Source organism: Neopsephotus bourkii, unplaced genomic scaffold, assembly GCF_033783945.1.
Source record: "Neopsephotus bourkii isolate Nb327-2 ecotype Australia unplaced genomic scaffold, CSIRO-AGI_Nbou_v1 NB_168, whole genome shotgun sequence".
Lineage (NCBI taxonomy): Eukaryota > Metazoa > Chordata > Aves > Psittaciformes > Psittacidae > Neopsephotus > Neopsephotus bourkii.
Genome location: NW_026900684.1, coordinates 11265139 through 11291320, shown reverse-complemented (window position 1 = coordinate 11291320; position 26182 = coordinate 11265139). Strand labels below are relative to the sequence as shown.

The window sequence follows — 26182 nt, the reverse complement described above, 5'->3', positions numbered from 1 at the left end:
TATGTTGTACTTTCTGATGTTGGAAAAGAGTAACTAAAATCATCAGGAATCGGTCCCATCCCCCCCTCAAGGTAATACACGAATTCATGAATTTTCCTTTCCCAATACAATGTGATTATAACTGTTTAGAAAGCCTCGGTTCTTGTGGCTCCAGAGAGGTGAACAAAGAGAGGGCGAATGTCTTTAGTTGGAGGTTTGCCTTTTTAACGGAGCCGGTTCCCTACCGCTCACTTGTTGGAGGCTGGCAGCGTTGTCAGTTTCACCTATGCAGGTGAACTTGTGCCGCCGGCGGTGTGCCTGTTCCCGGGACGGCTCCCTTTGACAGCCAGCTCGGGCGGGGGTGGCGAAGGGGCCGGTGGCAGCTGCGCACCGGAGGGCTGTACCTCTTCCGTAAGCTGGGAACGGGCTCCGCGCCACTTCTTCCTGTCAGCGGTCGGATACGTGGCTCCGTTTTCCTGTGCAGATGACACAACCCGCACCCAGCGGGAGGCGCAGGTAGCGGGGCCTCGCCCGCCGCCCGCGCAGCCACTGGCAGCGGCTGCGGCCGCCCAGCGGTGACATCAGCGGCGGCGAAGCCCCGGTCCTGCGCCAGGGCGGCGGCGCGCAGCCGGGTCCCGGGCAAACATGGCAGCGGCCCCTGCGGCCGCCCTTGCGGGAGACATGCTGCGGCCCCTCTGAGCCCGCCAGCGGGCTTGCGGTTCGTCATCTCCATGGATGCCTTTTCCGATCCGTATCTGCCCTACGATGGCGGGGGAGGAGACGGCATTCCGCTCAGGGAGTTGCACAAACGAGGTATGCCGAATTTACGTTGGAGCTACTTGTTTGCATATCTGGACGTGCGGGACTGCTGTTCGGATCTGAAGCAGAGCAGTAGAGGCTTGTTAATTAGCGCATTGCTTTGTCTTGCTATCCCGGTGCCTTTTGTAGGAGGAGGATTCAGTTTTGCGTGGTTCCTGTGCTATCAGTGATTGTGTTCTCTTGGCAGATCAGCCCTGCTTCACAGCTCGTTGGCCTCTGACTCCATCTTCCATATGTGGCAGTCTCTCTCTTTTTTGCTTTTTAATCAATAAAATGATCTCATGTACAAAAACCAAAACACATACACAACCAAAACCCAACCCAGAACTGTGGTTGTGAATGACCATGACCAGATTGGCAAGAGTTTAATAAGTAGGATGTTTTTGATGCCTTTCACTAACTTGAATAGGAACTGTGTTTGTCTAGCTTTGAAGTTTCTGTACATACGTGCTTTTGGACTTAGCTCTTTGTTGACGTCTTTGCTACGTGAAGGCAAAGCTGGACAATTGTAACATGTCAGTTAAGCCGATACTGATGAGCTCTTAAGAAACTGGAGCTCTGTGGTGGATTCTTTACACTGTTGCTTGCAGGGAAACAGACCTAAAGAGAAAACATGGTTAGTGTTCAGGGAAAGAATCATTTTCTGAGCATGCCTTTTGTTTCCTACTGCAAATTGAAAACAATCTTCTATGAAGATTTGCTTTTGTACTGAGAGAAGCTGTAGTAGGAATAAATTAAAATTAGGCATTCAGATTCTGACGATATAAATTGTTTGGTTTTTTTTTCTTGGTTGTATTTTATGGTTATACCTTGGTGTTTAAAAGAGTAAATGAAGAGCATTCTCACTTAAGTTTTGTTTAAATTGGCTAATCTAAAATTAGAAAGTTATCAACATTTATGACATTATGATGGCATTAGAGAAGAGGCAGGCTGAGAATAAAGAGATGCTTTACATAGAATTATTTTTTTTCTCTCCATCTTCGTGTGTTGTTTCACCTCTCCTTGTAAACTCTTATTTCTGTAGTCACAACTCTTTATGTTCTATAATCACACCTTTATATGTTCTGTAAACAGTCACACCTTTTTACGTTCATCTGGAATTTTCATCTGTGTTTTAGTAGTTTACATAAAATGCTAATTGTTGTCTTTTTATGATTCTTAGAATGTTTTTCAGCATAAAGAATTATCAGCAAGTTCCAATATGGTTTGTTTTAAGACAAGCAAATTTTTCTTTGCCCCAATCGTTGTTATATAGCTAGTGCTGAACAGTTTTCTAACTCAGATTTTAGAGTCACTCCTAAGAAATTTAGGATGGTATTTTCTTCGAACGTTTGCAAGGTGTGAGTTGAAGATCTTTTTATCTATGCTCTACAAACACACAAAGGGAAGGTGCAGAGAAGACAAAGCCAGGCTCTTTTCAGTAGTGCCTAGTGACAGGACAAGAGGTAGTGGGCACAAACTGAGACACAGGTGCTTCCCTCTGAGCATCAGGAGCCATTTTTATACTGTGGGAGTGGCTGAACACTACCAGGTTGCCCACAGAGGTTATGACATGTTCATCCTTGGTAGTATTCAAAAGCTGTCTGGACATGGTCCTGGGAAACAAGCTGTCAGTGGCCTTGCTTGAGCAGGGGGGGCAGACCAGGTGATCTCCAGAGGTCCCTGCCAACTTCAGCCGCTCTGTGGGTTTAGATTTGTAGGTAGATTTAAATATGAAAACTGCAAACAGCCATGGTATTACACTTTGAGACTTCACAAATTATAGATATTGAAATGTGATCAGATGTATATTCCTGGAATTTGCCAGGTTGTGGTTGACTTTATAGTACAAAAAGCAGAGATTTACAGTGCAAAATAGAGTCTGGTACATTGGAGTATTGCTGTTCAACATGCAGTTTACAAATACTGTGATGAAGGTTCAGCTGAGTGTTCACATTGTGATGACAACCCTAGGAGCCAAGAGAATTCCCAATTATGAGTTGTTCCTTTTTGCAGTTTCATTGAATTCCGTTAGTGATTTTACTTCCTATATTCTAATACTGTATTTCAAAACTAGTGTTACTGGTACTTCTTACATTTGCTATAGTGAGTTTAGAGTAAGAAAAAACAAACAACAAAACCCCAACAGTGTTACCATAATCTCTTGCAAATCTTAATTTGTCAAGTGCATATAACTCATGAAAATAGAGTCTCCAGACCAGTTTGCTCTATAGATTGAATCAAAATTAGTGGGTATTTCGTGCTGATTCACAACACCACAGACAGTAATCTGTTACTGTCACCCAGCTATCAAAAGTAAGGCTTAAAATGCTAACAGACAAAACCAGAAATTTAAAGTAAGTTCTTGACATTTCTTTATTATATGTGGGTCTAGAAAAGGATACTATCAAGATTTTTTTCCCCTTGTGTAGATTTCAGAACACTTTCATAACAAGCCAAGACAAAATGGATTAAGATATTTTGAGAAAACAAGCTTAATTGTTGAAGCCTGTGGATTTTCCCCCCCTTATTCACATACTGACAGCTCTTCTGCCCTGCAGAGTAATGATCACGTCATGCAAAACTGCTTTGTAATATCAAAGCGTTTGTTGCACTAATTGACTGCAGTGGCTTACACGAAGTGGCAGTACCTCAGCAATGATGAAAAGATGGTTTAAATCATTATTGGTCTTTGAGGTTTAATTAATGGCCTTTACTAACGTTCAGTGGGATGAAATACAGAGTATTATAATACATTATTATTAAAAGCCTGACCCATTGTTTTGCATTTAGATGATGCTTTTTTCTTTTTTTTTGAGTGCAAATATGCTGTGAAACATTAAATGGGAAGATTTTAAAATACATATTTATTGCATTCATCTTTTAATGATGGTTAATCATCACCTCTTTGAAAAAATTAAAAATATAGAATAATTCTTATCAGGAGTTCCTTTACCTTGCTCTGTCCTGAGACTGCTCTTTACGTGGTACTAAATACATAGTTCCAGACCTCCTTATCCTCCCTGATACACTTACATGAAGTTGCAGGAACACGGTTCATTTCTACTGTATCCTCTGGTAACTAGAAGAGTTAGAAGTACTACTTCTCTCCTCAGAAATTGTTTTAAAGTCCTAATTCAGGATTGCATATATTATAAGTAACTGGCACACACACTTTTTCATAAGAATTTTTTATGTAATAGCCATATGCTGGAGTATATGTGGTGTAAAAAATCATTTGTGTAGCTCAGTTCTTTGCCCTTGGATTTATTTTCTCATCATTTTTGCTTTTTGAAAGTTCCAAATCATCATTTGTTATGTCTTCAGCCATAGGCAGACATACTCACACTCTTTGATCCCCCCCCCCCTTTTTTTCTAAATAAGCATTTGTTTTGCTGTTCTTTAAAAGTCTGCAATAGCAGTATAGTGGTGAGCTACCAGCAGCAAAAATTGAGCTTCAGCATGAGGGTTGTTAATTCTCTTTTATGAGGGTTGTTAACTCCCTTTTATTTGTTCCATATACATAAACATATCTTAGATTTTAGATTTTGAAGGTCCTCAAGCAACATTAATGAAATGCTGGTCAACTAATAATCTGCGATTTGAGTCAGTAGCTGGGAGATGTGAAAATTACACATTGAAAGAGCACACTAAATTTACTGATTATTTAGGTTTAGAAAATCTGATTTTTTTAAAAGATAACTCATAATTTCATTATTGTGCACCAGTCACCACTTTATGGAGGTGCAACTCCTATTGCTTAGACTATACTACTGACAGTAACATCGGGAAAACCTCTTCACCTGCCTGTGGTAAGCCATGGGGCAGAGGATATATAATAAGATAATATCCTAGTAAGACTTTGAGTCAGATGCATGCTGAACCAGGTCAGATCCTCTACATGGTAAAAGTTATACTTTTGTACTTTAGGCTGCATTTCATCTTATGAGCCTCATGTTTAAGAATTAATAATAAATCAAAAGCCATTAAAAGACTGGAATTCTTAGCGTGACCTTTGAAGTAAATGGATGTGAAAGTTGCGTACACATGCTTAGAGCTGGAGTTAATTCCTGCAATTTTATTGGTAGCAGAGGAAGAGGAATAAAATTAAGTTTTAGACTAATTATATGTTCGTGGCAGAAAATGTGATGAAGATGATTATAGTTGTCCAACATTGAGTGCTTTGAGAAAAAGCAATACTTGGAGAAACTCAGCATGGTTATGGCGCTGCCCTTTGGTTTAAGGTTTCTAGTATAAAAAAGGGGATTGGATTTTCAGTTATGAGTTTAGCAGATTTTATTTTGGTCATTAACAGAATGTACCATGAGATATAACTATGGTTCTTGGTAGGTAGCTACAGGTTATCTGTGGTAACAGTACTTGAGCAGTACTTGACCTTCGCTTTGCTGCCTTCTCGGACTCCTGTACACTTGCAGTAGACTCAAGTCTTTGAAAGTCTTGGTTTAACTCTGAGGTGCTAATATTCAACTTTCATTTAACTCCTGCTTTTTTGAGGGCTATTTGTAAACACAGAATTTATTTTTTTGTTTGGTAGGAGAATGGGAGAGGAGGGGTTTGTTATTCATTACTTTGGTAAAGCTTTTTTTTTTTTTTAATCCTATTCTTCAGAGTGTGCTCTGAGTTTTCCTGTTTCCCACCTATCCAGTGTTTTTGTAGCTGATCTTTTTCAGTTCATATGTGTATACTTTTGTAATTTTTGTAGGCATTTTTATTGTAGCGCAGGGACCAATTTGTGCTTGTAAGCCTTTGATGCAGTTCAGAAGAGCCAACTGGAGAGGCTGAAAATTCATAGTTATGCAGAAGAATGTATTACGTTATTACAAAGACTTTAAAATTATTAATCATCAATGGTAGTGAATGATGGTATTCTGGCGTGGTGTGCTGCACTCCTGATTCTGAGGTTTAAAAATTACTTCTAGCCAGGGAAAGACAACAGTGCTTAATGACTCTTTTTGAGTGGTTACAGGCAAATTGAAATAACTGATGACTGTTTCTTGTCTTTTTGTTTTTTTTTTAATTGAAAGCCTCATATTTTGAGGCCTGAATATGGAGACAGCAGCTGAGGCACTAACACATATCTCGTGTATACAAATCTTCTTTGTTACAAGGGTAAATGATCCTTATGGTGTGAGATGCATTCAGGGTGCTTCCCCACCTCCATTCTCCTTGCCACCTAATACCCAAGGACACACGGGTGAAGCAAAGCCTTGGATTAGTATCTGGCCTCCGGAAAGCTGCAGCCCCTGCTGATTTTAACACTCAGCATATTTGGATGGGTGTGTCAGGGAAAGCTTATTCCAGCCTTCGGTATAAACTGATTAGGTTCATTTTCACTCTCTTCTCCGTTCACAGTGCTCAGAGTAGAACAAATGAAACATGCACTGCTGCTAGCCAGAAGGATGGCTGCTGAGGGGACTGCTGTGTGGTTGTGCACTGCTTAGAAAAAGGGATAGGTATGCGAGCAGCAGCAAACTAGAGTATTCTTGCTGTAAGCATTAGCAGTTACATAGCTTGTAGAGAAATACCTTTGAGAAATTTGGTCCTACTGTTGCTCTGCTCCTGACTCAAATGTCGACATTGTTTATCTGTTGTGTTCACAACTCTGAAGTGTTTCCAGACACAGCCACCTTTGGGAGTTTTGAGCTCTATGAAATGGATATTACTGTATCGTGTCTGGATATTAATATTTATATAGAAGTTTTGAATGGTTTCCAGCAGAAAGATGTAATTAAAATCTAACAAGATCCCAAGGGTGCATTTATGTATTTCAGTATAACTAGTCTGACAGTTACTGTGAAAGAGGGTGAACTTGTCATTCCCTACCTCTTCTCTCAGTTCTTGCTCTCTCATTGGCTGTTTCTCCTGACAGCACAGAAGCTTGATTTGTTCTATATAATGGTAGATCTTTTATTCGGGATTTTCATCTGCTTAGTTGGATTAGCATGTTTGCTTGGTTTACTGTGCAGTCGGATCCAAAGGTGACAGAGCTTATCCAAGGGGGAGAGTGGGAGTATGTGACTAGGACCAGGGAGAAACAGGGGGAGTAAGGTCTCCTGTTTGAGTGGCAGCAGATCAGCTCAGGCTTATTCTGTGATTATGTCTCATTTCATACAATGGACTAAGCTCGTATATGCTGAGTTTGACACAGTGGTGTCTTTAAAATGTACGTCCTATATATATAATAATGCACATCATTATTATATGTATAAGATGTATATTGTGTGTTGTATAGAATATAGAAGGGGTCTTAAACTGTTTCTCAAAATTATTGTCCCTTGTTAACTCTTCTAGTTATCCCCTTGAGCATATTTGTGTCTTTGTTCTGTACCTTATTTGCTATGGAGGCTGCAGCTGTGTGGATTTGTTCTCTAGGTGATACTGCCTAATTATTCAGATAACCACTTGGTGGAGAATCACGTAGAAATCTGTTGTGCACCATTTGGTTACCTAGGATGCAGCATTTTTCTTAAATCTTGATGTTTCTCTTCTCATTATTTATGTAAGAAAAGAAAGAACACTGCACACAAGGAAAGAGTTAGGAAGGATTGTTTAAAACAGTTACGTAGGAATCAGGAGCATCAAACATGTTGCAAAACCCCTTTCTTGCATGAAACTGTATTTAGATTAACTGAAGCACTAGCTCCCTCATTTCTTTAACTCAGGGTATTTTAAGTGTACTTTCAGTGGGATTTTTAAAATCGTAGAGCGTGAAAGCTCTCTAATTAAATCGTAGAGTGTGAAACCCACTGCCTCCCTGGAAGAGAGAGCATCAAGGAGAAGTGAGAACCGAGGTCCAGTGGCTCTTCATTTCTTCATGTCAGGGACAGGATGCAGGGCCCCAAAGATCTTTGTGATCGGCTAGGTTTCTTCACTGGGGATTTGTTCCAAGAAATCTTAAGAGGTGAACAGTGCACCAGTGTATGGATGTCAGCAACTCATGTTTTGCTTTGTTAGTGTTTTAGAATGTTTTATTGTGAAATTTTTCGAACTATACTGAATAGTCATTAGTGGTCTGCTCGTGTTTTAAAGGTATAAGTCCTTGCTGATGTGATCTTTTTCTTTTTAAATGAATTAGCTAAAAACTTACCAGGTATTTTTCTTTAAAAATCCACAACTTTCATCAGCTGCATGTTGCCCAGGGTAGCTTTCAAATCTGAAAGAAAACTACTGATTTGCAAAAGGAGAAAGGAGTAGGAGATCACTACCAGAGCAGGTGAGGCAGCCTTTGAAAGTACTGTGCATGGCACTGAAAAATGCTACATAAATCAGCTTTTTGTCATGTTTATCATCATTCCAACATTGATCAAGATTAAAGACTGCTTGTATGAGGCACGTATATAGACTACGAAAAGAAAAGATCCTCCTTGCCTTAGGGGGGACATTAAGGCAAGGAGGAATCCATAACACATAAAACAACTTGTGTGTGTATAGCAAAATGTTAGTTCTGTAATTTCTGTGTTCCTGCTTTATGTCAGGAGGGACTAGCTAAGCAAAGCAGGAGGTTGGGTCAGTGTTGGGAGTTAACAGCCATGCAGTAGAACTTCATGTTCAGAGGGAAATGAATGAGAGAAATATGGTAAGGACTACTTTTTCTGTCAGACCTATTGTCCTCTCAAGTGATTTTTTGATTGTATTTTTTCATTCTCACAAAAAAACCCAAACGCAAAGAAAACCACCAGCAACAATGGTGTTGGAATCTACTATTTCAGTTTTGTCCATGTAGCATTTTTGTTTGGTTTTGCTGTACTTCATTCTGCTTAGGTGTCCCAAAGTACAGTGTTCTACTGTTCGTTTTTCATTGGTGGATTTTTTGAACAACTTCACTTGAAGCAATTCTTCAGCACTACCAGAGCTGATTGCTGAGAAGGGATTGTACTGAAGGGTTGGAATTACATGCATGGAAGGATAACAAAAGTCAGCTGTCTTCCTAGAAGGTAATTCAGGCAAGACCTACAGTGACTGAACCACCTAAAAGAGACAATCGCCTTTCTCTGAAGAAGTGTGTTACTTTCATTGTCTAGAAGCTTGCAGTCTGTGATTGCAGAAGCTCACTGGTTATGTGGTGAGAACACAGGATTGTTAAAGATGCTGTTGGAGAAGAGTGTGCTAATAAAGGGATTCCAGCTACCCTGGAAAGACTGTGTTTAATTTACTTTGTAAGGATTTCTGTGAGTTGTATTGAGCCTCTGAGAGGACCAGTATATTTGTATTTCCCTCCCTGTAGTTACATGGGTTAGTTTGGAATAATGCTAATAATGGAAGTTCTTCCTGCCACGTTTACCATCAGTTTCCCAGTCTAATAAAGCCTTAAGCGAACTCATACGTACCAAAAAGATGACTTCATTTTCTGACAGCTGTAGAATGGCTCACGAGTGTGCATACAGAAACTGGAGGTGTTCTCTTACCGTAGCTAGAGGCTGTGCCTGTATACCTTGTGTGCTAGGTACTTTTTCTACTTTTAAAGACTAAGGCAGCTTGGATTTTGATGAAAAGCACTTGCATTGAGTTGTAGCCTGAGAATGAGTCTTGAAGACGAGGAGAGGCTGGGAGGTAGGAAGGAGAAATACGTTCTGAATATTGAAAATGTCTAGAAGGCTGCATTTGCTAAATGCTGCAGTTTTTCAGGGTAATGATTTCCTGCTTGGAGGTTAGAATGTGATGAGAAATCTATATTATGGTAAGGATTCTAACATAATCTATTGAGTTGAAAATAAATCTAATAACACTGATGAAAATGGCAACAAATGCCAGTTCATGCTGATGAGAATCATTATCGTCATAACTGGAAGGAGCATCTCACTGCATGAAATACTAGAGAAGGAAGGGAAGAAAGAAGTGGAAGTTTAGGGAAGTATTGAGTATTGGTAAAGGTATACTGCTCTAAGTTCTCCTGTTTCATAGATCATAATACTAGCTGGAGAATGTCCTCTTCCCACTGCTGTCAGACGTGTTCATTTTAGATACAGTGTACCAGGTTTTGTACAGTTGTCCTCTTCATGGTGTTCTATAGGGCAGCATTTCTACCACACACTGATGCAGGGTTTCTCAGTTGGTATGAGATTATAGCTACCCAGCTGCATCAGGTGTTCTTGGCAGCTCTGTATTCAGCAAAACCACCTCTTCAGCTTCACATCTTGTTGTGTCTCCTCCCCATCATACAGTAATCATTTATGTTCCAGTATTTGGTGGCAAAGTAGGAACATGACACAGTTTCATTTGGGATTGTTATTGTATCCAGGCAATGACCATTCTTTGCAGTCTATTCAAAGTTCTGCTTGAGGTCTAGTGCAGTGAATACGGTGCCGTTCCTGGTGGTTTCCCTGGAGAGAATTCCAGTTCAGCACCTTGATATGCATAACGTCATATCTTACTGCTTGTGATACACTTATAACTCTCAACTCTCCTTTGCCTTTTGTGGCATAGCATTGCATGTTCCTTATAGCTGGGGTACTTCTTCATATATAGCAGGGCATAAAACTCCCCTGGGGCAAAGGCAAGTTTTTCCTTTCCTTAGGTCCAGGAAACTGCTTGTTCACATTGTAACTTTGTAGAAGATTAATAATTAAACTGTGGCTGAATTTAATATATGTCCCATTGCTTTGAGAAGGAGGTTAATTTCATGTAAAAACAACATTTTCATAATGTTTTCTGTTATCCTTTCAGTTTTCAGAGACCTAAACTAATCATTACAGTATGAATTTTGTTACCACCTCTTCCATAAGATCAGCTTGCCATTTCAGCTAGCTAGACATGCATCTTACACTTCCTAATTATGAGAATTGGAAATGGCAAGAGAATTTAAACCCTTACCCTAAAGCAAGGTTTTCACAATCACCTGTATTAGCAAATCTGATTTAATTTGTTGTTGTTAGTCTTTTATTAACGGAACCATAGGTAATGCTTCTTTGCATCTCCCTTAAGAGTGACTAGCATGGAACAGATTTGCAGGTCTTATCTATGATCAATAGATGAAGGAAAATTCGATATGGCATAGACTGGGGAAAAAAAACAGTATTAAAAAAGACAGCAGCCAGGCTACCTGGCTATGGGAGAGTGCTACTAGCATTGTTGAGTTGTTTCATCCATTTGCATTTTCTTACTTTAAGATTAGAAGAAAAAAAGTAGAGTAATCTTAATAGACTTTCAAGCTTTTCTGTATGTTACGTGTATATTTAATGAACATTGGTTTGTGTGTCTTGAAAATTATAGATCGTGTTTATTCTTAACAGGATTTTGGTTTTATTTTCTTATGTGTTTGTTGTCTTCACCACTAAGAAAATGTCAGAATAACCACAGCAGGCATATATGGAGTCTCTCAAGCAGTAGATGGCTGAGGCACACCTTTGGGTCTGAACATAATGCCAGATGCCACACTGCTTCTGCTAGATCTCAGACTTCACAATTTTAAAGGGAAAAGACACATTTTACCTGTACGTAAGTCTGTCAGTTGTTAGTGAAAGCTTGGGCTGGTGAACTTGGCTTTTGCAGTATTTGGAAATTTGCAGGTAGGACCTTTGAAAACTTTTTTTTTTTTTTTTTTTGATAATTTGGAAATCTCTGCTGACACACCTAGAAGCTGGGCTTGCAATTCTGAAAACTCAAAAAACCAAGAAAACCCAACTCAGTTCCCCGCGCCACCTTTCTATCCCGTCTGTGGGTCAGTCTAGTGAAATGAATTCTAATGCCTGTGAACTGATCAGAAGTCTGAACTGAAGATCACCAGAGTGAACTGATAGAAGTCTTGGCCACCTGAGCCCACATCTTTAAGAACAGAGATTATTGTGGTATGCCATATGCTGTTGCCACATTATTTTGTTCTGAGGCAAAAAAGTGAGAGTAATTGCTCTTAAAATCATTATCTGTTAACCTCATTATAGATGTTCCCTTTGTAGCAATTGCTGTTGCAGAAGCAGTTTGTGTTGGGTGAGCAAATGGTAGCCATGCTGTATTTAGGCAACCATCCAGCAGAAAATTATACTTGGGGTCTGTAAATGTAGCACAGGAGCTCAAAAAAGCTAAGGTATTACAGAATTGATGACATTTAAAAACTTAAAACCCCCAAAACTTTCTTGATCACTTGTGAAGAGGGAAAAAGTATTTGCTCTTGTTCTGATAACTTAAAAAAAATACTGTTGGGGATGTTACTATGATTGCTGCTTGTGAAGGAACTAGCTGATGATGATGGATTAGTAGAAGATAGTTTATACAGGATTTCTAACTTTTCATGACCGAGGCCTGTTCTGTGAGTTACAGAATCATAGACTCATAGAACGATTCGGGTTGGAAGGGACCTTAAAGATCATCTGTTTCCAACCCCCTGCCATGGACAGGGACAACTTTGCCTAGACCAGATTACTCAAAGCTCCATCCAGCCTGGCCTTGATCGCTGCCAGGGATGAGGCACCCACAGAGCTGGGATCCATGATGGCTGAATTTCTGCTACACCCACAACTGGCTAAAATGGTTGTTGTAAGCTGTGATAACAGCTGTTCTAATGAGGTCCTATCTATTACTGCCATGTTGTCAGGTAATACCAGAGAAAGAGATATTAAATAAAATGCAGATCTTCAGTTTTGGAAAAAATTGAATTTTCCCCATCAAAACCATAAACAATATACATATATTTTTAGTAAAATTAGAAATTATTATTTTTTATCTTTTCTTGGCTTTCTGTTACTTTTTAGCTGCACTGGTAATCTTACAATGTTTTTTGGGTTTGAATTAGACATGTAGGAAAGATTGATAATCAGTGGTGTGTTTATGTGAAAATAACTAGCGACTTACAGAAGTGCTGTGAACTTCATATCTGGGTTTGCCTTTTTACAAAGAGGTTTTCCTCTGGTAGTTAAATGTGTATCGGAGCTGCTGTTCTGTTGAAGTTTCTCTGGAATCTGTACACAAAGAAAAAACCCCACTTTGACTGGTACATTCATTTAACCTGCAAATGAGTGACAGAAAAGACTAGTGGCGTCAAACATGGAGAGACCTGCATGAAGTAAAATACACGTATTATGGGAAGTGTCTCAGTTGTTCAGAAATTTTATATGCGGTAGTGTTCTGAACATTAGAATACTTTGTTTATTGCAGCATTAATTAATTCCTGCCTTTCCTCTGCCACAGGAACTCATTATACAATGACAAATGGAGGAAATATCAACAGTTCAACACATTTACTGGATCTGCTGGATGAACCAATTCCTGGAGTAGGAACATACGATGACTTCCATACCATTGACTGGGTTCGAGAGAAGTGCAAAGACAGGGAAAGGCATAGACGGGTACTTAAGATCAATAACAATAATTGGAAAATGTTTCTTGTTGGATTTTGGAATTCAGGTCTGATCCAGGAACACATACCAATATTTACATACTTTAAATTTGTAAGTAGTTACATTAGGTAGAACTACAGTGCTATTAAAAAAGCACCTTTTCATTTATACCTGCAGTCCTGCACCAATATTACAACTTGGAAAGTAAATGGTAATTAATTAAAGCATGAAGAGCTCTCCGTCACCCAGATGACATTTTTACGTTACTGCCTTTTTTTCATGCTAGTATAGTTAAGGCTATTTTCCAGTGTAGATGTATTTGTAATAGTACAACAGTGCTTATGGTAATACTTGTACAGAAAATTAAGCACTGATGTGTGCTGCTTTTATAGTGACACAAATGTATCTGTGCTAATGCAGTGTAGTGTGGTGGTTGTTTGGATTATGAGAAGTGAAAATTCTCACACCCAAAACATTCCTATCGCTGTACATATGCTTAACGAAAAAGTAGTCTCAGTATGTATGGTAGATGGCCTTTCTACTCTCCCATCACGGAACTTGCTTTTCTTGTCTCATGATTTCTTGAGAGTTCAGACCATTCATCTTTATCAGTGCACTCTGCAGTGAGTTCTTTCATGAAATGGACTCTAGGTTTTTTTAGTCAGTAATATGCTTGATACTGTCATTCATTTAATAGATTTTTGAGAGGAAATATGCTATTTAGAGCCTTACTGCCAAACTTCTGGGATACTTACCTTAACTAACCTTAAAACCACAACAGATCTGGAGATGTGATTTCTCCTAGAATATTTTTAACTTATCAAAATTAATAATTAAAATTGAGTTGTGTGTAGAGGGGTAGAGGAGAGGCTCCTTCATGTACAACACTAGCATTATTCTGCTTTCTCTGGAAATACCATTTTTAACTTTGTGGAAGCAAGTATAGGGTGTATATGCTGATTTACTTTGACATGGTTAAAAAAAAATCCTACACTAGTTTAAAAACCAAAACATCCACAATTACACTATCTAGTGCTTTTCTAAGGAAGAGCGGTCCTTGGACATTGGATCTGAGAACATGTACCTTGTCTGAATGCTTTTAATGAAAACTAAGAAGGTGTTTTCCATGGAATACTTCATTTCACCATTTGATGTCAAAGCAGTAATTAACACAGTGCCATCTTTACACTGCAGGTGTGTAGGTCAGTGTCCAGTGGATATACCTTTGGATAACATGCTGGGCCTTACCATATCCTGGGAAACAGGCTAGGGTGAAGTCTCACAGCTCTTAGGCAGTTTAATGTCTGAGACAGAAAAGTCAGGCAAGACAATTCAGTTTATAGCCACTGGACTACTCTGAATTTATAAATATGTCCTGAATGACAGGAGACTCTCTGGCCATGTATGTAATCAAAAGATGCAGAAAGAAGAAGGAATGAGTTTTTAAAAGACATAGTACTGTAGAAACAATTTCTTTTATTAAAAAAGAAAAAAGTTTGAGAATCTCAAACATAGAGGAAACTATAAAATGTATTTATTTGGTAGGCTGAGAAAGTTGGGGCTGTTCATCCTGGAGAAGAGAAGGCTGCGTGGAAACTCATAGCAGCCTTCCAGTATCTGAAGGGGGCCTATAGGGATGCTGGGAAGGGACTCTTCATTAGGGACTGTAGTGATAGGACAGGGGGTAATGGGTTCAAACTTAAATAGGGGAAGTTTAGATTGGATATAAGGCAAAAGTTCTTTACTTTAAGGGTGGTGAGGCACTGGAGTGGGTTGCCAGGGGAAGTTGTGAATTCTCCATCCCTGTTGGTGTTCAAGGCCAGGTTGGACAGAGCCTTGGGTGACATGATTTAGTGTGAGGTGTCCCTGCCCATGGAAAGGGGGTTGGAACTAGATGATCTTAAGGTCCTTTCCAACCCTAACTATTCTATGATTTGCTTTAGGAATGGTTTTTTTTTTTTTTAGATTTCCTTGTCTAATACTGCACTTTGTTGGTTGGCTTTTTCTTTTTTTCTCCCTGTTTGTTGCACATACTGTCTTCCCCCTTTTACAGTATAAAAAAGTCATAAGAATAGGATCCAATTACATCATAAAGGTTTAACATAAAGTTATGCACGAATTTCAGCTCAGTACATAAAGGAAATCAGGCTAAAATAAGAATTACCATTTTTTTTAGTACAGTAACTTTAGATGTCATTAGTAAGAATTGGCTAGAAGTATTACTGTGTAGTTACCCAGTTTTTGCGTTTGATTTTGTGTGATTTTTAGACAAAGATATATATATTTGGAATTGAAGCTTAGGAATTTGAATTGTATGGAATAGCTTATTAGCACTACACTAACTGTTCATTTGAGGTACAGGAAAAAATAAGTTTTAGGAGAGAAATAATTCTTCAATTTTAGATGTGTATCATGTAAAGTGTTCATTTACCCTAATAATACATTTTCTGAGGTTTAGATTTTTAAATGAAGAACATTTACTTTCCTCTGACAGTTGCTTGATGTCTGAGTAACCAAGGTGTAAAACACTACATACAATGAGAGTGCATGTAGTTTAAAGAGAGGATCTACTTACCTGTAGCTTGCATCATGCAGTTTGTATGTCATACTTTTTTCCTCCTATTCATATTACAGAAACACATGCAAATACATGATGATTTCTCTTTGCAGATTAACAGCAAGAAGAAAGAATCAGCATGGGAGATGACAAAAAGTTTGTACGATGCATGGTCAGGATGGCTGGTAGTCACACTAACTGGTTTGGCATCAGGTAAATTAAGAACCAGAGGGTTTCTTTCTTACATCTGTCAGCAAGTATAGTTACTGCATTTTTCATGTGTCCATTACCACCCAACCTGGATGAGAGCTGGTTCAGACTGCTTACCATAAGGAAGGAAAAAGGTTGGGAAGGAAGAGGTTGATTTACAGGTGTTAGTGTTTTGAGGGGAGGGTTTACTAAACAAAAGGAAAACAAAACTGGCACTGAATTTAATGAGAGTTTCTCAGAGTTACTGACCTTTTACCTACTTATCAAAGGTCTTTAATCGTGTGATTGAGATCGATGTTTTCTTTCTGCTAAATTGTGCTATTTTCGTGTAGGATTTCTTGTAAAACTGTATTAATTGATCTAGATTGCTTTTTCAGCTATGATTTGGGGGGGGGGGGCAGGGGGGTTGTGTGTGTATGTTTTGTTTGATTTGGTTTCCCTAGCAAATTAGTCCCTGGATTAGTTGCAGAGTATAGCATGGTAACTGCTTAGATATATGCATAATCACTTTCACAAATCACATATAAATTAATATATATGCAAAGTTTTAGCATGTTTATATAGCTCTGAATGTTCAATCTGGGCATGTGTAATTACTGGAAATTGCTTATGATAATTTGGGTGGGAATGTGCTGTGTTGTACTTCTACCCCCCAAGCTGCTATGTATATTAAAAGTGCTTTATTATGTTTCTGAGCAACAAAGAGAGCAAATTCTGAACATTTCCAGGTTTTTCAGTTTCTTGCTTTTTGTTGAATGTGTCTAGTGAATGTTAAGTGGTACAGCCTTGATTTAAGTCATGGGAAGATCTTGTGTTTATGTAATTTTAAATAATTTGGATGAAATTTTGTCCTACTGGAATACTGCCTTTGACTCTTGACTTTAGTTGGCCCAGGATCTCAAACTGAGGGTCTGTCAAGATTAGCAAATATGAATTAGTAAATCAGAGGTAATTTTCTACTACCAATCTACTACACAAGTAAATTGTGGCTGTCTCTATACAGCTATTTCTGGTAGTGATTAATACATTAAAAATAGTTCATGATAACTAATTAACAGTTGTACATGTTCACAAAAATACTGACTTTAGAAGTAGTTTCTCAGTATACTGCTACCTATTCTCCGAGGACTCTTCAGCAAACTTTCTGCATGTACAATACAGAATCCTTCTTAAGCTTTGAGTTTAGGAACTGCTTAGTATTTATACTGTTTGTTACCTGCAGTAGGAATTAATTAAAAAGAGTGGTCTTAAGGTTAGGGCACTAAACATGGATTTGTGTTGTACTGTCTGCCTCATTTTTCTCCTCCCCATGTTACAGAATTCAGTAGTCTTTTTATGTGGATCACATGAATGTCATCAGGGTTTATTTTGGTGGTTTATGTTGTTGTAAAACTGTTGTTGGTAAGGTAAGAATTATTTTCTCCACATGCTGTTCTGCACAAAGCATAGCACAGCTCGAGTTCTCTGAGGCATGGTCAGGAAGTCTGTTGTATTTTTTGCCACAAAAATGTATCAGTCGTCTTGATTCTTAACTCCTTAGTTTCAGTGGACTGTTGGAGAACTGGCATAGGAAAAATCAAAGAAAAACAAAAGATGCATTTGACTCAGGAAACGCACAAGGTGCTACAGATTCTTCAGCAAATCCTAATCTTACCGGATCACAAATATTCCTGCAAATCAGTAATATTTAAATGTCTGTTTGTTTAGGTTTTCTGTAACTTAAATTTACATCAGTTAATAGCAGCACATTTCTTCATTTTAGCTGTGTGTGTTATTCCTGCTTACCAGAATATTAATACAGAACTGTTTCTATGACAGGGGCATTGGCAGGATTAATTGACATTGCTGCTGACTGGATGACTGACTTAAAGGAAGGCATTTGCCTTAGTGCTTTGTGGTTTAACCATGAACAGTGTTGTTGGGGTTCCAATGAGACCACATTTGAAGAGAGAGATAAATGCCCACAGTGGAAAACGTGGGCAGAACTAATAATTGGGCAAGCAGAAGTAAGTATATACCTGTTTTTTGATGGTCTTGCTCAACAGCTTGGCTCAACATGGAAGGAAAATAATGTTCTTAAGCTTAATGGTACTGAACAGATTTGGGTTGTACTCTCTGCTCCATTTTTTAGCATTTGAATAGATTATAGTGTAATAAATACACATTCTGTGCACTGCAAGGGTGCTTGGAGTGTTGCAGATATAAGGAAGTTACAATAGTATAGAACTGTAGATTTTTTTCACAAGATTTTCTATTCCTGATCATAGCTATACATACAAAAAAATAAATTTGTGGAGTTCTGTGGTAACTAAGAATAGATTAGTTTTATTTTTTACCACACATTTTTTTTTTAATAAAGAATATTTACTCAGTGTTCAGTAGATTTTAGCAGCTAATGGCTATAAATAAAACCCAAATGGTGCGGTTTGTTTTTTCTGTTTAAGGTGCAGTGTTAGAATACTTTCTAGTTTGTATAACCCAGTCTTTGCTGATGTGTGTCATGACTTCATGCTTTTCAAACAAAACTCTGTCTTGGCTTGGTAATAATTACCATCCCTCAAAATGTGTGCGTAAGTGTACATGCAGCAAGGTTACTTTTGGGCTACTTTAAGTGGTGATTTTGCTCAAATTTATATTCTGATTTTTTGTTCTTAGGGTCCGGGTTCGTACATAATGAACTATATTATGTACATTTTCTGGGCTTTGAGCTTTGCCTTCTTAGCAGTTTCTCTGGTGAAGATATTTGCACCCTATGCCTGTGGCTCAGGGATACCTGAGGTGAGAGCTAATATATACATTGTAGGTGTTTCATATTGATGTGAAAATTCCTGCAGGGAATTCCTGCAGGGTCAGAGGGAAGGCAAGAGGGGGTGCCCTGTGACTTTGATGAAATACAAGTATTCAAATTGAAATAATCTAATTGTGCTAATTGTTGTTGAGAAAAATATTCCAAATTTCAGAGAATCTCCTGAGTTTGTAGATTTTGCTGCTTGCTTCTGGGTGGACTACTTTTTAAGGACGCATTTAGCTTAAGAGAGCGTACTTCTGAAGAGTGATTTCCAAACCTGACCCAAATCCTTACCCGCCTGACAGTGATAAGGGAGTAGCTGTTCATTCACAGAATATGGTTCCTTTGGTGCAGCAATTGATGTAGTGTGGCACTGGCTTCAATTGCCTTAACTCCAAATCACACCATCAATCACAGTGAAACGTGTAATATCCTCAAAACTTCACTGGTTTTACAATTGCTGTCTGTACTATACACAGAATGGGAGAGAAAAACACAAAGTCTGATCAGTCTCTAGTAATTCTGGAGATACTTCTTTATGTATGTGTGTTGTGGAAGTTGAAGGACAAATCCTGCCTCTGAATAAGCCTGGAATAATTCTGTGCCATTATTCCAGAAGAGATTTCATTCTAAATTGGTTTCCAAATTTAGCTAACCTCTGCTTTTAGTCACTGCTGCCCAGTGTTTTGTGTATGTTGTATTTATAGACATGTTGTCCTTTCCTGTGATATCTATTATTTCCTGTGTCTGGGCATATATTCCAGGGTAATAATATGACATTGTTAGGCAAAGTAATACCTTAGGCAAGTGTCACATCTTTGATGCTTGAAAAAGCCTGATCTTTTCCATCCTTATGTCAAGGAATCTACTGGTAAGCTTTTATGTAGAGGTGGTAGAACATAAGGAGAAAACAGAGAGGGGTAAAATGGGTGCAAATGTGGTATTACTACAATAGATGATCTTGAGTGTAGTTTTTCAGGTTTGTTCTTTGGGACTTTTCCAACTTGCATGTAAGTTATGTCGTAAACCAATGAATGCAGTCTTAGAGCTAGTGCAGAGTAAGTTTCCACTAAATGTAATTGATAATCATGTTTTATGTTATTGTACAGTGTTTTAGAGTAAGTTGCAAATGGGAAACCTCTGGCAACCAGATGGACCCAATGTAGCAATATGAATACGTTTTAAAGTGTGATAAAAGTAGCCGTTTGAAAAGGCTATTTTTGAACTTAAGTAGCTAACATGATGAAATTAATTATTTTCTGAAGAAAGCAGAATACAATAACAGATGGTATTTTTTATTTCTTCCAGATAAAAACTATTTTGAGTGGCTTCATCATCAGAGGTTATTTGGGGAAGTGGACTTTGATGATAAAAACAATTACTTTAGTCTTGGCTGTCGCATCAGGTTTAAGTTTAGGAAAAGAGGGTCCCTTGGTACATGTTGCCTGCTGCTGTGGGAATATTTTTTCTTACCTCTTTCCAAAGTACAGCACAAATGAAGCTAAAAAAAGAGAGGTAAGTTCTTGTAAAAGCATTTCTAGAATGTATTGCATTTCTGTGCATTTACACGGGTGCGTTTAAAGGACAGTATTTTTTCTATAAGACAATATTTAGGCTTAGTTATTTATTGTGTTGAGAATAATGTATTATCCCTAGCATTCTCCAAGGTAAATTGTTTGATGTCAGAGTAAGTTTGCATTTCCTCCACCTTGGAGACCATTTGATTTTACTTAAATTCTTTCTGTTCCTGGTTCTGTGTTTGGTAATTGGTGACTGTCTTCAGTTGTGAGGACAGAAGAGAACTTTTGAACCTGTGAATAAGGTATTAGAAAAGGGTTGGTGACAACAGTTGTTTTTAGTAAGAATCTCGTGGATTAGCCTTGGCCCTCCTCAGCAAGACAGCAGGAGAAACTAAAATGAAAAGTTCTTAGGTCAGTATAAGGATACAGAGATCACTCACCAATTACCATCACAGGCAAATTAGACTAGACTTGAGGAAGATAATTTTATTGCCAATTAGTAACAGACTAGAGTAGTGAGAAATAAAAACAAAACTAAAACCAGCTTGCCCTCACTCTCTCTTCTTCCCAGCCAGATGCAGCCCCATTCACTACAATGCTTTGAGCCATTCAGCCAGTTCTTCACCCATCCTGCTCATCCCACAGCTGAGCAGCTTGTCCAGAAGGATGCTGTGAGGGACAGTATCAAAAGCCTTACTAAAATAAAAAGACAGTACATCCACTAGGTGTGTGGATCCTTATAGAAGGATAGCACATTACTTAAAGTGATATGCCTGATGACTGCATTATTCTGTAGATGCCTTTCAATAGCATCCAGCGTAATTTTCCCAGGAACTGAGGTTATGCTAACAGGTCTGTAGTTCCCTGGGTTTTCCCTCAGCACCCTTCTTGTAGGTTGGAATACCGTTGGCTCGGTTCCAGTCAGCAGGGGCCTGCCCAGACTCCCTAGACCTGTAGGATTTGATCGAGAGGGGTCTTGCCATAACATCCACTAGCTCCTTTAGCACTTGGGAGGAGTACTGTTAGGCCCCATGAATTTGTGAACATTCAGGTGATACTGCTGGTCCCCTATAATTTCAGTGTCCACAAATGGAAAGTTGCTGTTCCAGCACTTGTGGTCCTCTGACTCAGGGCACTGGGCAGCCCAAGGTCTATCAGTATTATTAGACTAAGGCAAAAACTGTATTGAATGCGTTTTCCTAATTCCTGTTAGTCAGATGACCATCTTCAACAAGTATTGGTCCACTGTTTTCTTTAAACCTCCACTTGCTATTAATATACTTAAAAAAATCCCCCCCCTTTTTTTTTATTTGACACAACACTGGCCAGTTTCAATGTTGGATCCATGGGGGTCCCTTCCAACCTTGTATTCTGGGATTCTGTTAAGTCTAATTGAGCTTTGGCCTTCCATGGGCTTTTTTCCTGCGTATATGAATCACAGCTCAGTAACCTTCCTGTGAAGCCTGACCTTGCTTTCAGGGATCATACAATTTCTTTTTCCTCTTGAGCTCCACAAGTAGTTCCCTGTTTGGCCCACCTGCTCTTCTGCTCCGCTTGTTTAATTTATGACACAGTGGAATTCCTTATTTTAGTCCAGGGAAAGCTTACTACAGTTTCTTGAAAATGAGGTATCAAATTTCATACTGAAGTATAGACTCTTGTGGGTGCTATTCTGAGGAGGCTTTGAGCAGTGTCTTTGGCTTAGTTATGGCTCCGACCTGGTCAGTGGCTGCTGCAGTGACTGGCCACAATTTACGAGCATTCTGGTACATGTACTTGATACTTTTCTGTTAGCAGGTCTGTGAGTCCGTGATAGAAATACAGAAGAAACTGGTAACTGTAATGAGATTCTGGTCTTCATGTTTAAAGCATTTCACAGACGGTAAAAAGTTCCTTCACCATTGTTTTCCAGGTGTTGTCAGCTGCCTCAGCAGCAGGAGTATCTGTAGCCTTTGGTGCCCCAATTGGTGGAGTCCTTTTCAGTCTGGAGGAGGTATGTCAAGAGGTGGCACTGAATGATAGATACTTAAAAAAATCTCTAGCATGAATAATCGTGGACTCCTTTAAGCTGCGGAGTCTTTCTTAGTAAGGAAATTATTTTTGGACCCTCTTTTCAAAGTCAACAGTCTTGTTACCAACAAAGTCCTAAAGATACCGTTTCTTTTCTTTGGAGGAATGTCAGCTTTGCTGTGTTCTCAATTATATTTTTTCTGGAGAAGGGCTGAGTCAGTTAATAATTACAGTTTGCGTACAGATAGAGATCCAGCTGGTTTTCACTGTAGGAGTGTATTAAAAAAAATCAGGCTTTTCTTTCTTTTCTTTTTTTCCACTTTGAAGGAGGCTTTCAAAACCCGCTTGACAGTTGTGGGAAGCAAGGTTTTAAACGTTCTTAAACTTCTCTCAAAGTTTCAGGCACTAACAATAATTGAAGACGTTAATTATGAAAAGGCAAATATGCCATAAAATGGACTGCCAAGGCAGCCAAACTCTCTTCTCCAAGAAATGTTTTGTGTTAAATTAGTTTTCATTAGTTATTTTAAAAGTACACAAGAATATTATTTAGATCAACAGCATTTTTAAAGAAAACTAAAAATCTGTGCATTGAAAAACGGAAGCAAAATATCCCATCATGTAAATTTTGCTGTATCATGTGAGGGTTTTGAGGAATTCAGTTGGTGCAAAAAAGAACTTGCAGAAGAAAATTCTTTTGAAATTCAAATTGGGCAGTGTGAGGCTGAAGTATGAAATTACAAGTTCTGTTTTAAGGATTATATTTTCTTCTGTTTTAGTTGTACTTCATAAAAATAACATCTGCCAGAAACCTTTCACTGTAGGTTGACTAGAGATGAAACAGCATTAGAAGGAAATTTGAGAGGGCAGCTAGTACACAGTCTGGTTCTCATGAATGCTCAGAAGAGATACATATGAACAGAGAAGCTTTCAAACATAAATTACTACACATTATTTCCTAACAGTCTTAAAACAGCAGTGGTTTTATTACTGCTTTAGTATTGGTGTAAGTATGAATTGCTGTCAAGCTTTTAAAGGATGTAGTATGTGCTGAAGTGCCAGGGCTCCAAGGGGCGAGAAGAATAACTGCTAATGTAAGAGCACTGGGTTTTTAGCATTTACCATGTCAGCAGCAGTACTGTAAAACATGCATAAAATGGTCTTTCTGGTATTTTTAATTGAATCGCTAATAATTCTCATGTATTGCCTTTTACAGGTCAGTTACTATTTCCCACTGAAAACTTTATGGAGATCATTTTTTGCTGCTTTAGTAGCTGCATTTGTTTTAAGGTCCATCAATCCTTTTGGTAACAGCCGCCTAGTTCTTTTTTATGTGGAATATCACACTCCTTGGTACCTTTTTGAACTGCTTCCTTTTATTCTTCTGGGAGTATTTGGTGGGCTCTGGGGAGCTTTTTTCATCCGAGCAAATATTGCATGGTGTCGTCGGCGCAAATCTACAAAATTTGGGAAGTATCCTGTCCTGGAGGTTATTATTGTTGCAGCAATAACAGCTGTCATTGCATTTCCTAATCCATATACAAGGCTAAACACCAGTGAGCTTATTAAAGAGCTCTTCACAGACTGTGGGCCGTTAGAATCCTCCTCCCTGTGTGACTACAGAAATGACATGAACGCGAGCAAAATAGTAGATGATATTCCTGACCGTCCAGCAGGCACTGGAGTCTATTCAGCTATATGGCAGTTGTGTTTAGCACTCATATTTAAAATAATCATGACAGTCTTCACCTTTGGTATCAAGGTAAGTGTGAACGCAGTGGCTGGATCATCTGCTGTGGTTATTTAATTACTGCCTTTCTCATTTTCCATCCTCAAAGTTAGTGGTTTTGTTTATAGAAATCTTAACGTGTATTTGTTTTTAAAAATGTCTTTCTATTGTTGACTAATAAGCAAGTAATGTAGAAAACAGTATTAAACAGTAGATAAGCCTTTTTCTCAGCTGAACAGAAACATGCTAAGTTTAATAGGGAACAGTAATGGGGAGCATGGATGGCTGTTTGTATGGGCCCGATTCAGAAGTAAGGATGATTCTAAAATATCTGAGAGACTAGTTCAAACATAACCACTCAGGTTTCCTAGTCCTGTTACATGGAAGGAGAAAAGACCGTACCTCTTGATCAGCTTGTAGTTTTGGTTTTTTTAATCTTCTCTCCTCATGTATTGTATGGATATCATTACTGCACACTGTCCAGGCAATCCAGTGGAAGTTTCTTTACTCTCCAGCGTTGCATGTCATGACTAGAAAGCAGGGTTTGGTCCTGTGACTGTAATGAGAATTTCTTCTCCATTGCAAAGAAGCATGGGTTTTTTTTTCTGTTCATTTTAGAGCTCTCTTCAGCTTCTCTCCAAGCTGTGGCAGTTTTCTGAATGACATGTAACTGTCATGCCTTCATTTTCTGTCTTGTCCTGCTCTCTTCATAGCTCTTGCAACTGCGTCATTATCAGTCATGTCTTAACACAAATCTATTCTAGAATGTTCATTAAGCAGGATTTGTGTTAAAACTGACTTTATTGAACTTTTCAGTCTACATTGCTGTTCCATGTGACTGCATGCATAAGAAGACACTTGTTTACTGTGAGAGTGGTTGAACACTGGAATAGGCTGTCCAGAGAACTTGTGGAGTCTCCATCCTTGGTGATACACAAAACCTGATTAGCTGCAGTCGTGGGCAGCCTGCTGTAGTTGACCCAGCTTGAGCAGAGATAGACAATTTGGAGTGGTCAGGCCCAACCACAGCCATTCTGTCATTCTGTAACCGATAGAACAGTATCATTGTGTTTCTTATGTGTTGATGTTTTAGAAGATGTTACAGTCTGTTATTTGAAGTTATTTTCCGTGTTAGTCGATGGGTAAGAGAAATCTGGTGTGTCTTTTAAATGCTAGTCTTCCGTAGGCTAGAAATTGATCAGAGGTATCAATAGTTGCAAGTTTTACAAACCTTGCAAGGTCAGTTTAGGTGGTTCTAATCTGACAGCTTGAGCGTTTGTATCTCTTGGAAAAACACCAAGCTTGTAAAATGATACATCAGGTATGTTCCCATAGCATGATAGCACTACTTCTGGTTTTGTTACAGGTTCCATCTGGGTTGTTTATACCTAGCATGGCAATTGGAGCAATAGCAGGAAGGATTGTAGGAATTGCAGTGGAGCAGCTGGCTTACTACCACCATGACTGGTTCATTTTCAAGGAGTGGTGTGAAGTTGGAGCTGACTGTATTACGCCTGGTCTTTATGCCATGGTTGGTGCTGCTGCATGCTTAGGTAAATAAAATGTAACAAATAAGTATCTGATTTCTTGTATGTATGGTGCCAAAATAGTGGTTAAGAAATGAAAGGAGATATAAATGTGTGCAGTTTTGGAATGCCGTTTTGTATGGACTTGTGTCTTCAGAATAATACATTCACATCTCTACACGAGCCTGTCAGATCCTTGTGATCTGAGGAATAAATAACATGTGAAATTTAAATTGATAAGAGAAACATTTAAACAGCAGTGTTTGCTTTCTGTCTTTGGTATCGAGAGGTGTCATTACCACACCAGTCTGAAAAACCAGTTTCGTGAAATGTATGAAGTAGAGGATTTGCAGTCGGGTACTGTTGAAATTACTACAAGGAGGTGCATGATCAGCTGCCGCACCTACACGATGTGCAAAGAAAGTTCTTGCGATTCATAATCCAAACAAAACTGTCAGAGGTTTCTGATGGTTTGGGGAGTCTAGCTTGAGGGGCTTTTAACAAGTCTGATTTACAAACTAACTGTTCATAATCAGCTTCATGGAAAGGAGCTGAAGTTGGGCACCTAAACTAGGACAGGTTTTTTGAAGGCCTTCTCTTGTCCTCACTTATAACTTCATTGCTTTAGAAATTAAGCTTAAAATCTATTAGTACAGATTCTACAAAAGGAAGACCTTTTCTTTAACGTAAAATGCATTTGAGTGATGAAGTAAACCAGTGGTACAGATGCAGTTTTTTGAGAAGTTGTTTTCTTAATAGTTCAACTTTAATCACT

The 26182-nt window shown here is 38.7% G+C and overlaps 1 protein-coding gene across 6 annotated transcripts in view; it reads left to right on the top strand.

The window, feature by feature from the left end:
* The window catches only part of CLCN3 (chloride voltage-gated channel 3), a 63565-nt gene that overhangs the window by 27210 nt on the left and 10173 nt on the right, over nucleotides 1-26182 (top strand). For 4 of the 6 annotated variants that reach the window (XM_061372792.1, XM_061372809.1, XM_061372784.1 and 1 more), the window contains exons 3-10: nucleotides 12919-13076; nucleotides 15738-15837; nucleotides 17653-17840; nucleotides 18490-18612; nucleotides 19931-20137; nucleotides 22055-22135; nucleotides 23369-23914; nucleotides 25248-25434. In XM_061372792.1, coding sequence (XP_061228776.1) covers nucleotides 12919-13076; nucleotides 15738-15837; nucleotides 17653-17840; nucleotides 18490-18612; nucleotides 19931-20137; nucleotides 22055-22135; nucleotides 23369-23914; nucleotides 25248-25434 — 1590 coding nt within the window. Of the gene's footprint in view, nucleotides 1-490; nucleotides 793-12918; nucleotides 13077-15737; nucleotides 15838-17652; nucleotides 17841-18489; nucleotides 18613-19930; nucleotides 20138-22054; nucleotides 22136-23368; nucleotides 23915-25247; nucleotides 25435-26182 lie in introns of those variants that run through there. The other 2 variants (XM_061372800.1, XM_061372817.1) reach the window with 2 other exon arrangements.